The following is a 12,748-nucleotide window of genomic DNA, read 5'->3' as shown; positions in this document are numbered from 1 at the left end:
TTTGGCTCCAGGTGTGGAGCTGGAGGACTGCGAACCGTTGTTTTAAGAATGGAGAAAGGGATAGACCTAAGGCATTGGGACCCTTTCTGGGGGAGATGCGACCTGTACAAGCCAAATGGGTTGCACCTCAACAGACCTGGGACCAGTATCCTTGCGGGAGGGTTTGCTCGTGCTGTTGGGGAGGATTTAAACCAACTTGGCAGGGGGATGGGAACCAGAAAATAGTTGCAATGGGGTGAGAAACAAAGCTGAAATTGGGAAGCAGAAAAGTAGAAAGAATTTGGAAGACCGAGGAAACAAGGACTGGAAAATAGAAAACAAGGGAGTTTGCCACCACTAAATGGTATATATAGTGAATAAGGCAGATGAGCTGAGAGTACAGCGAGACACTTGGCAGTCCAATGATGTAGCTATTACTGAGACATGGCTGAAAGAAGGGCAGGTATGGCAACTCAACATTCCTGGTTAGAGTTTTTAGTGAGGTGGGGTGGTAAAAAAGGAAGGGGGGGTCGCAGTATTAATTAAAGAAACAATTACAGCTTTGAGAAGGGATGATATGCTAGAGGGATCATCAAACGAGGCCATATAGTTGAATTGGAGAACAAAAAAGGGCGATCACACTACTGGGAATGTACTATAGACCCCCAGTCAGAAGGAGATAGAAGAACAAATAATGTGGGCAAATTGCTGCCAAGTGGAAAAACTATAGAGCTGTAAGAGTGGGGGATTTCAACTACCCTAATATTAACTGGGGAAAAAAATTGAGAGAGTGGTAGAGGCTGCGGAATTCCAAAAATGCATTCAGGAGAACGTCATTAGCCGGTATGTAACAAGCCCAACAAGGGAGGGGGCGGTTCTGGACTTGGTTTTGGGGAATGAAGAGGGGCAGGTGGAAGGGGTATCAGTGGGAGAGTATTTTGGTGCTAGTGATGATAATTCAGTAAGATTTAAGGTAGTTATGGAAAAAGACAAAGGTGGACCAGGAAAAAAAGTTCTCAATTGGGGTAAAGCCAATTTTCTGAGCTGAGATGGGATTTGGCCAAGGTGGATTGGAAATGGCTACTTGATGGGAAATCAGTATCGGAGCAGGAGAGGCATTTCAGGAGGAGATCCTGAGGGTACAGAGCAAGTATGTTCCCTTTTTAAAAAAAAAGGTGAGGCTAGCAAATCTAGAGCCCCCTGGATGTCAAGGGACATACAGGGTAAGATAAAGAAAAAAAGGGAAGCTTATGACAGATTCCGAGAACTCGATAGTGGGACCGATTCGAGAACACAAAGAAAATCTGTGTGTGGAGGCAGAAGATGTGGGTATGATTCTTAATGAATACTTTACATCTGTTTTCACAGGAGAGGAGCGCTGCAGATGGTGCATTGAGGGAGGAGGAGTGTGAAATATTAGACGAGATAAACATAGTGAAAGAAGTAGTATTAAGGGGCTTGGCAGCTTTGAAAGTGGATAAATCCCCAGGCCCGGATGAAACGTATCCCAGGCTGTTCAGAGAAGCAAAAGAGGAAATAGCAGAGGCTCTGACCATCATTTTCCAGTCCTCTCTGGCTCCAGGTGTGGTGCCTGTGATGCTGGAGGACTGTTAATGTTGTACCTTTGTTTAAAAAGGGATAGACGGAGTAATTACAGGCCAGTCAGCCAAACCTCAGTGGTGGGAAAATTATTGGAAAAACTCCTGAGGGACAGGATTAATCTTTATTTGGAAAGACATGAGTAAATCAAGGACAGCACGGATTTGTTAAGGGAAAGTCGTGTCTGACTAACTTGATTTAATTTTTCGAGGAGATAACCAGGAGGGTCGATGAGGGCAGTGCGTATGATGTAGTGTATATGGATTTTAGCAAAGCTTTTGATAAGGTCCCACATGGCAGACTGGTCACGAAAGTAAAAACGCATGGAATCAAAGGCAAAGTGGCAAGTTGGATCCAAAATTGACTTAGAGGCAGGAAGCAAAAGGTAATGGTTGATGTGTGTTTTTGTGATTAGAAGACTGTTTTCAGTGGGGTTCCGCACCGCTCAGTGCTAGGTCCCTTGCTTTTTGTGGTATATATCAATGATTTAGACTTGAATGTAGGGGGTATGATTAAGAAGTTTGCAGATGATGCAAAAATTGGCGGTGTGGTTGATAATGAAGAAGAAAGCTGTCAACTGCAGGAAGATATCAACGGATTGGTCAAGTGGGCAGAACAGTGGCAAATGGGATTCAGTCCTGAACAGTATGAGGTAATGCATTTGGGGAGGGCTAACAAGGCAAGGGAATACACAATAAATGGTTGAGCACTGAGAAGGGTAGAGGAACAGGGGGACTTTGGCGTGCAGTCCACAGATCCCTGAAGGTAACAGGACAGGTAGATAAGGTGGTTAAGAAGGCATCCGGGATACTTGCCTTTATTACTCGCTTCTGAGTCAGAAGGTTGAGAGTTCAAGACTCACTCCAGGAACTTCACACAAATCTAGGCTGACTCTCCAGAGCAGTGCTGTCGGAGGTGCCGTCTTTCGGATGAGACGTTTAACCGAGGCCCCGTCTGCTCTCAAGTGGACATAAAAGATCCCATGGCACTATTTCGAACAAGAGTTAGGGGAGTTATCCCTGGGCTTCTGGCCAATATTCATCCCTCAATCAACATCATTAAAACAGATTATCTGGTCATTATCACATTGATGTTTGTGGAAGTTTGCTGTGCGCAAGTTGGCTGCTGCGTTTCCCACATTACAACAGTGACTACACTCCAAAAGTACTTCATTTGGCTGTAAAGTGCTTTGAGATGTCTGGTGGTCATGAAAGCTGCTATATAAATCCAAGTCTATCTTTCTTTATTAGTCGAGGCATAGATTATAAGAACAGGGAGGTCATGCTTGAACTGTATAAAATACTCGTTAGGCCACAGCTAGAGTACCACGTGCAATTCTGGTCACCACATTACAGGAAAGATGTGATTGCACTAGAAAGGGTACAGAGGAGATTTACAAGGATATTGCCTGGACTGGAGAATTTTAGCTATGAGCAAAGATTGGATAGGCTGGGGTTGTTTTCTTTAGAACAGAGGAGGCTGAGGGGAGACCTTATTGAGATGTATAAAATTATGAGCTGCATAGATAGTGAATAGGAAAGGCCCATTTCCCTTAGCAGAGGGGTCAACAACCAGAGGGCATAGATTTAAAGTAATTGATAGGAGGGTTAGAGGTGATTTGAGGGGAAGTCTTTTCACCCAGAGGGTGATGGTGAGTCTGGAACTCACTGCCTGAAAGGATGGTAGAGACAGAAACTCTCACCACATTTAAAGAGTAGTTGTCTATGCACTTGACGTGCCATAACTTACAAGGCTACAGACAGAGAGCTGAAAAGTGGAATTAGGTTGGATAGCTTTTTGTCGGACACGATGGGCTGATTGGCCTCCCTCTGTGCCATAAATTTCTATGATTCTATTCTATAAATGGAGAATGTTCAATCCAGACCATTATAGTGACTAGTTATAGTACAGCATATAGTACACCGAGGTAATGTGGGTAGGGCTAGGGGAGTGGGGGGGAGAACATTGGAGGAAACTTCTGTTCAGCCATATCACATTATCATCTATGGAATGCAGCACATGAAAAATAAATGGTAATGAATGAACTCTGCTTATATTAGCTTTGGGTCCTCAACGAGCTCATTGAGCAACTGATCACTATGTATCTGGTGCAAACAGGACAGAAGAATATATCTTTAAAGAAGTTGTGGCAACTTTGGCTGATAAAGGTTTACAAGAATTGTGAGAAATTAAAACTCACTCTTGCAGCTTTAGAATGTTTGCAGATCTTGAGTCTCTCTTCTCACCAATTTCTCCTTCTCCCCACCCAATTCGTAAGGGCATTGGCCTCTTGCTAGGGATATTGCATCAGCACCAGCAGAATCCCAGCAATTTATCCAAGCAACCAATTTTGAATGTGAACCTTGACAGTGAATAGTGTTAGGCAGGTTATTAACTGCAGAGGAAAACATTTCATTTGAGCCAGATGCTGTTATTAATCAATGTCCATATGCAAACATCCAACAGGGATCACTGAATAACAATGACGAGCAGGTTGATTTTTCCCTCTTTTTGTTCTTTTCACCACCAACCCACGAATAGCCCTCGTCCAACCCTGGTGCAGTGAAACCCCTTGTAGCTTACCTATCGCAAAGCAAGCTGAGGTCAATTAACGTAGCACAAGCCAAGGTCGAACCAGAGACCTTCCCTCTTTTGTGTGGCTTTGCTTCCCACTGAGCCATTAGGGGCAATAGGTCTCTCTAATACAATGGACATTGATGTGTATCCATGTCTGTGGATGTGTAATTGCAAGTATTTAATACTTCTATGTTTTTTAAGATTGTGTGCTAATTGGCCTGCTTGTGATTGCACATTTGTAATTGCCTCAAAACAACACTAGAATTGGGTTAAAGCAGCTGCAGTATTTTCTCATCAAAATCTGCAGCTCAAAGGCAAATTTTTGCATTCTTCTCACACTCCACATAGCATGGGTAAAGACAGCTAATGGAACGTAGTGGAATGTCAGCCCCTTTCCAAAGAGAATTGACGAATAATTGGTTTTTATGTAATTATTTTTCCCCCCCTCTGAATATTTTTATTTAAACAATGAATTTAGCTTTTTTTGCCCCTGACCCTATTCTGTCACCATCCCTTGTTGCTTATCCTCAAATGTATGAGTAAGGAGGGGATCTGCTTAAAGATGTTGGCTGCTTTATAATATATATGACATACATAAGAGCAGGTCAGCTGAGTAATTTTTCTCATCTCTTCCTGTGGCAAATTTTCTGTCTTCTGTTCAGTATCTCCTTCAATGGCATAACAATATTGATAACTCTGTCTAAGGAGGCTCAGCAATATTAACAGTAATCACTTCACTTGAACAGCCTCTAACAGATGGGTAGCATCAAAATTAATTGACCAAAAAGTCAAATTCTAAACATAATGTATTCTCGGGCAAAATTTGTCAATTTGATGTTTATGCCACAATACGATATACTGAAAGGAAATAACTTTGAAGACCTATTTTAGCTGCAGATTAGATGTGGTCTGTCTAATTTTTGTTCTAAAACTAGACCAAGTTTTTGGAGGTAACTTTTCTTTGTAACTATTTGAAAATGGGTAGTATTGACAAGACATTGTTGTGACCTCCCCTTCAAGTATGTTGTAACAGTGTCTCTCGAAGTTGATGTCTTAATTATTTTCCTAATTTCCTCTCTTCCACTCTTGCCATCTTAAATTGTGCATGTAACACTTTTGGTCTTGGGATCTTAGTCTATGCCAGTTCCAGGCTCCAAATTTATATATTAAATGTAGCTGGGTATTTTGGCCACCGATGGTTATACTTGCTATCTTCAGTATCTCCTGCTTGACCACAATATTGTCCACTGCAAATTCTGCCAGCACTTTCACTAACCCCTGAAACGATTTGGATTAAAGGAGTTCCAGGATGGAGTGAGGTGGCACCCCTTGAGTTGCTGAAGCTGCAGCAGCAACAAGTCAAGGGACTGGGACCAGTTAGAACCTTTTCCTCGTAGCCATTTGTTTCTAGTGGGCATATGGGATATTGGGAGAAATTTACCTTGGTTTCAATCACAAGATCATTCCTTTTGCAATGTGTGCTAGCCCACCAAATTAATTGAAGATCCGCATTTGCAGGTAAGAGAAGCACCTTGAGGAAAGAACTATCCTTAATTGAAGCTCTGTGAGCATGTTTTTAGATCTTCCTCCGACTGGGAGAAGAGAACCCTTGGGTCCTGGGTCAAGCTAAATGAGTGCTTGACGCATTTTGTTTGGAAGCATTTTAGAAGCTCCTTATTTGGAACCAGCATCTGTCAGCAAATCACTCAAGGGACAGCCTAGAAGACATCGATAATTCCAAGGATTAGCTGTGCTGACCTATTTGCTACCCTGACTTGGGCCATTTGATACAGGTCAGATTTCTAAGGCACTCTCCTTGATGTTGGCAGGTGCTAGTTCATTCGCGTCTAAAGAATCTGTGACCTGTGAACCATCTTGCCTCTTCACCGCCTGTATGATCCTGCAGTGAGGTCTCCTCTAGAGCCAACGAGCCCCTGTTTTGGTCTGCCTTTCTTCAGCTGACACTAGTGAAGAGGTTATGGCATCAGCTCATGGGGCGTCCACCAGGATCCTAATCCCAGGGCAGGTATCGTTCGATGCCTTCAGTGCACAGTCACTTCCATTTGAAGCATCAGCATCCCTGGACCCCAGCTGCACAAAGGGAATCCTGTAAATGAAGAAGTTAAGGTATATTGCTCCCCTTCAGGGGAAGTAGTCCTTATTATTCCAGTAAGGGTATACTCCATGTACTATATATTCCACCTATAATACCTAACTGGGGCTTATTTATAGTCCTACTTCTGGGTTGAAAAAGTTTTAATATTTTCTGTGTTAACAATTTTATATGGTTCATGTCCCGGTATGTAAAAGCATTAAGGTGTAGTACGAAGCTATACAGACCAGAATGGCACAAGTTTGACTCATAGTCTACGTTGACTTAGATGGTCTTAGTTGAGGCAACACAATTGATCTCCGTGCTCCTGAATTAGTGCATAAATTGGCCACTGTTTCTACTCCTGTTTGCTCTCCGGGGACCCCTGCTAGAACGATCACGTCTGTTGATGTCAGATGAGAGCAGGATGGGACTTGGCTGGAATGCCCTCCACAGCCCCCCATCATAGACAAATAGCTTGCCCGCACTCACTGTCTAGGCTCATAAATAAAGAATGGCCACTTTAGTGACACACTGGAGACTTGCCACGAGCATTCTTAAGAAATTGAAGGTGACTAAAGTTGGGGCTACCCTTAAAACTCAGACCAAGGGAAGGCCTCTTGGGATTCTACTGATTACCCCTTCAGAATTGTTTACTGTACACGTGATTAGGGCAAGTGATTTGGGGGATGAGAAGGGGGATTTAATAATGGGAAATGTGGAAATGGCTGAGACCTTAAACAATTATTTTGCTTCGTTCTTCACAGTGGAAAACACAAAAACCATGCCAAAAATTGCTGGTCACAGGAATGTGGGAAGGGAGGACCTTGAGACAATCACTATCACTAGGGGGGTAGTGCTGGACAGGCTAATGGATCTCAAGGTAGACAAGTCCCCTGGTCCTGATGAAATGCATCCCAGGGTATTAAAAGAGATGGCGGAAGTTATAGCAGATGCATTCGTTATAGTCTACCAAAATTCTCTGGACTCTGGGGAGGCACCATCGGATTGGAAAGCAGCTAATGTAACACCTCTGTTTAAAAAAGGGGGCAGACAAAAGGCAGGTAACTATAGGCCGGTTAGTTCAACATCTGTAGTGGGGAAAATGCTTGAAGCTATCATTAAGGAAGAAATAGCGGGACATCTAGATAGGAATTGTGCAAGCAAGCAGACGCAACATGGATTCATGAAGGGGAAATCATGTTTAACTAATTTACTAGAATTCTTTGAGGATATAACGAGCATGGTGGATAGAGGTGTATTTAGATTGCTAAAAGGCATTCGATAAGGTGCCACACAAAAGGTTACTGCAGAAGATAAAGGTACGCGGAGTCAGAGGAAATGTATTAGCATGGATAGAGAATTGGCTAGTTAACAGAAAGCAGAGAGTCGGGATAAATGGGTCCTTTTCGGGTTGGAAATTGGTGGTTACTGGTGTGCCACAGGGATCGGTGCTGGGACCACAACTGTTTACAATATACATAGATGACCTGGAAGAGGGGACAGAATGTAGTGTAACAAAATTTGCAGATGACACTAAGATTAGTGGGAAAGCGGGTTGTGTAGAGTACATAGAGAGGCTGCAAAGAGATTTAGATAGGTTAAGCGAATGGGCTAAGGTTTGGCAGATGGAATACAATGTCGGAAAATGTGAGGTCATCCACCTTGGGGGGGGGAAAAAAACAGTAAACGGGAATATTATTTGAATGGGGAGAAATTGCAACATGCTGCGGTGCAGAGGGACCTGGGGGTCCTTGTGCATGAATCCCAAAAAGTTAGTTTGCAAGTGCAGCAGGTAATCAGGAAGGCGAATGGAATGTTGGCCTTCATTGCGAGAGGGATGGAGTACAAAAGCAGGGAGGTCCTGCTGCAACTGTACAGGGTATTGGTGAGGCCGCACCTGGAGTACTGCGTGCAGTTTTGGTCACCTTACTTAAGGAAGGATATACTAGTTTTGGAGGGGGTACAGAGACGATTCACTAGGCTGATTCCAGAGATGAGGGGGTTACCTTACGATGATAGATTGAATAGACTGGGTCTTTACTCGTTGGAGTTCAGAAGGATGAGGGGTGATCTTATAGAAACATTTAAAATAATGAAAGGGATAGACAAGATGGAGGCAGAGAGGTTGTTTCCACTGGTCGGGGAGACTAGAACTAGGGGGCACAGCCTCAAAATACGGGGGAGCCAATTTAAAACTGAGTTGAGAAGGAATTTCTTCTCCGAGGGTTGTGAATCTATGGAATTCTCTCCCAAGGAAGCAGTTGAGGCTAGCTCATTGAATGTATTCAAATCACAGATAGATAGATTTTTAACCAATAAGGGAATTGAGGGTTATGGGGAGCGGGCGGGTAAGTGGAGCTGAGTCCACGGCCAGATCAGCCATGATCTTGTTGAGTGGCGGAGCAGGCTCGAGGAGCTAGATGGCCTACTCCTGTTCCTAATTCTTACGTTCTTATGTCACAAAAGTATACTCCACTTATCACATGTTTTGTATGGTTTGCTGTCTGAATTTTGCGATTAGGTCATAATATCCCAGAGGCAGCTTGTAGTCACTGATATATTTGCAACCTGACCTGCGGGGAGTGAGAAGAGGAAGCACAATATAATTGAGTTCAGCAGGTAGTAGTAATGGGAACAGAGAAAACCAGCATGAAGAATGAGCTTGAGAAGGGGCGACAGATACTGATACTGTGAGACTCAAAAGTGCCCTCAAAATTTTCAGGAATTTTTGCTGAAACAAATCACTTGCTCTATCCCTATGATATGTGGAGTTTACTGACTGATTGCTACATCCCAATGTCAACAATGCACCTCTTATTGTTGCTGTCTTTCCTGTTTGGCCTGTTATTTTTGATTCTTATTCATAAGCTACTTAAATAGCTGTTGCATCATTTAATAGAATATAAATCAAAAGTAAAGTAACATTTGGGTGCCTCTAACAATGATTCTTTCTCCCTCCTCTCTTTCCTCTTCCCCCCCCCCCCCCCCCCCCCCCCACACATATTCCTTCAGTTGATATTTCAGCCTTTGTTGATAACCTATTATTCAGACTCAAATATGAATGAGCCTAGTTTGTACCAACAAAAATCCAAATCGCACAGCTGGGTCAAAAGTGAGACAATAAAAAGCCAGGCTGTTTGATGCCTCCTGAAAATGTTACTGCTCTATCAATTTCCCAGCATTTGTTGCTGCTTCCTTTTTGTTTGTTTTTGTGTGTCACTTTGTGGAAAATGTGTATTTGTGGGATTCTTACTGATGAAATAAAATATGTATAAGATTTGGCACATTTAAGAACTGCAGTTGCCATTTCAGACTGCGAATTCCTGGTTGCCCAGAAGAAATTTCCATGTTTATTGCAAATGTGTATTCAATGTCTCCGAACAGCAGCTGTTTTTTAATCATCTGTTCTTGTATTGTAATCTGTGATGACAGACTTTTGGATTCATGTAGCAAATCTGCATGAAATGTTTATTTTTATTTTCTCCCCTTTCTCTCAAGGTGCTGGCTCCCTACAGGGGTACAGATCCACAGATAGCAATTGTTCTCTGATGCCTTGCACAAAGTGCTCATTCTTCATGTGTGAGCCTGGACAATGCCCCCCCCCCCCCTACTGGATAATGATCAGGAACAAGAAGCCTAATTGGGTTTTTTTGCCCTCCAACTGAGGCCAACTGTAATGTACCAATAGTTTGATTTTATATTGTGAAATTTGTGATGAGATGCAGACTTACAGGTTTCTGTCAAAATCTGCCTGGAATTTTTCAAATGCAGTTTTGTGATGGAAGCAGCATCTCTAGTGCTTTTTCTACACATGTTTGAAGGCTTGCGTATGGAGCGGGGTGATCATTCAGGTTTTGTCGTCACACTGTGTGTGTGTTTACATTTGCATGCGTCAATTTTTAAAGGTTGAGATAGTCCAATGGCTCAATTGGTATTCAGTATATAACGGAGCCATACCGACCGGAAGGTCCCACATTAACTTTGTAATCTATTTAACTGATATCACTCGGTGCAGCAGTGGGGTGCTAAAATTGGCCTCAGCATCCATGAGCTGGGAAGAATATCAACCGCAGTTTCTGGTCTTGATCACTATGAACTGAGCCCTGTGAGAAAGGGCGAGTGTATAGTTAATGGGTGAGGATAGGATTGGGCTCCGCTGTGATGCCCTCTGATCATAGCCTACCAACACTCACTATAGGCTCACACATGAAAAATATCATTTGGGAGACATACTGGAGAGCTGCCAATACCTGTGGAAATGTACTGATGCAAGAGTCAAATCTTCAGGAGAGGAAGTGAAAAAAATTAAATTTGGAATAAACAAAAGGGTTTCTGAAGCTTTGTAAATTTAACTTAATTATCAGCTTTTCCAGAGCAATGTGATTTAACAGAAAATATGTGGAAAGAACAGGGTTTGAGATTAACTTTCACCTTAAAGCAAAATGTGCTAGATCTATTACTAGTTTCATTGTGATTTTTAACCGTTCTTATTCATTTGAGCTGTTCTCATTTGTAGGGACATGGGCCTAGAATTATTCAGATCCCATGTAATAAGTGATCGGAAGGTTCAAAATAAAACTATTGATGGGATTCTTCTGTTAATTGAGAGAGAAAGAAATGGTGAAGCTATTGATCGGAGTTTGCTTCGAAGTCTCTTAAGTATGCTATCAGATTTGCAGGTAAGATGTGAATCCTTTCAGATGTAGCTAATACAGTTATTTTCATTTATAACAGTTAAATCTATTTGTTTTTTATTTTAGATATATCAAGATTCATTTGAACAAAGATTTTTGGAAGAGACTAATCGTTTGTATGCTGCAGAAGGTCAAAGACTGATGCAAGAACGAGAGGTATGCAACTTGTTGTCTTTGCCAGCCCAGTGAGAGGTAATCTTTCGAAGTAGCATATTGATAAGCAAACATACTGTGCCACAGAGCAGTAGAACACAGCGTTACTTGGGTTATTACCAGAACACCAACATGTTTTTTGCAACATGGGCCTGGAATTGTTCATATCTCATAAGTCAATGGAAGGTTCACAATGAAGCTTTTTGATGGGATTCTTTATCTTTAATTCAGAGAGAAGTAAAAGATCAAGCTGTTGATTGTAATTTTCAAGAAATGAAATATTTCTTGATGAAATCTGAGCTTAAGTGAACAGAGATTTTCAAAAATGTCCTGGTGAAGAAAGTCCCCTCCATCAGTTTCGGTAGTCTCAATCAAGATCCTGGTTGGCATATAATTCAAAACCACCATAATTTAACATCATTAACAATTGCACTTGGTGATGTCATGGGATGGATGATGTGGCAAAAGAGATGTCCAGTTTTTTCGAGCAGTGTGCTGAATCCTTATAAATTATGAAGGGAGATTACTTAAACTAGGTGTGTATTCCGGGAATATAGAAGATTAAGAAGTGATTTAATTGAGGTTTTTAGTATTTTGAAAGGAATTGATAGGGTAGATAGGAACTTTTTCTGCTTGTCATGGAATCTGGTAGAAGGGGACAGACAGAACCTGAAGGGAATTAGGAAATACTTCTTCACGCAAAGGGTGGTAGAAATGTGGAACTCTCGCACAAAAAGCAGTAGATGCTAGCACAATTAATAATTTACAATCTGAGATAAATAGATTTTTGCTAGCCATGGGTATTAAGGGATATAGAGCAATGTTCTCTCTGCCGGTCCTGCACCACCCAGGACTGACTTTTCCAGTGGTACATCTTGCGCGTGCGTGAACCTTTGGGCCGCACACCCCCAAAAAATTAGGGTACATTGATATAGAGTCATTGATGTAGGGTAAATGGAGTTAGGATACAGATCAGCCATGATGTCTTTGAATGACAAAACAAGCTCGAGGGACTGAATGGCCTACTCCTGTTCCTATGTTCCTTGTGACACATCGAGTGAGTGGACCATATCTGATTAAATCATGTGAGTCGGGCAGATTCATGATTAAATACTATGTTTAGTTCCCAATCTATTTTGTGTTTCTTGGACACTATTTATACTTCCTTAACTTAAAAAAAAAAAACTAGGCATTTGGCAGCTTGAATGTACAATGAGAAATGACTTGGAAGAGCTATTTGTTTTCCAGGGGTAGTTTCAGAAGGAAGTGTGACTTGAAGAGGGGGTAGGGGAATGTGGATGGTGAGGGATACAAGAAAGTAGTTGTTGATGGCCTTGTCTGTTATCATGGTCATGGCAATATAGAGGCCACGTGAGATGGCAAGGTCGTGGGCATGGCCGTGAATATAGGTAGGAAAGATTATCTGGAGAATGTGGTTCAAGGAGAGAGTGAATATTGAGTTGAAATTGAAATCACCAAGGATGAGGAATATATCATTGCAGATGTTAAGGGAGAATATCTTGGTGAGAACTTTGAGTGTGGGGGCAGGAATGAGAAAGGAGTGGAACAGAGTGAGACCAAGATGTGACATGGTGCTGAGGACCACACCCCCATCGCGGGGGTTTGGGCGGGCAGATCGTGGAAGTACAGC

The 12,748-nt window shown here is 42.2% G+C and overlaps 1 protein-coding gene across 1 annotated transcript in view; it reads left to right on the top strand.

Moving 5' to 3' along the window:
* cul4b (cullin 4B) overlaps positions 1-12,748 on the top strand; it is a 97,104-nt gene that overhangs the window by 34,691 nt on the left and 49,665 nt on the right. Inside the window, exons 6-7 of the mRNA XM_070882665.1 lie at positions 10,767-10,929; positions 11,011-11,100. Coding sequence (XP_070738766.1) covers positions 10,767-10,929; positions 11,011-11,100 — 253 coding nt within the window. The remainder of the gene's footprint in view (positions 1-10,766; positions 10,930-11,010; positions 11,101-12,748) is intronic.

Source organism: Pristiophorus japonicus, chromosome 6 (genome assembly GCF_044704955.1).
Source record: "Pristiophorus japonicus isolate sPriJap1 chromosome 6, sPriJap1.hap1, whole genome shotgun sequence".
NCBI classification, from domain to species: domain Eukaryota; kingdom Metazoa; phylum Chordata; class Chondrichthyes; family Pristiophoridae; genus Pristiophorus; species Pristiophorus japonicus.
The sequence above is the reverse complement of the archived record's forward strand: the minus strand, read 5'-3'. Positions and strand labels throughout refer to the sequence as shown.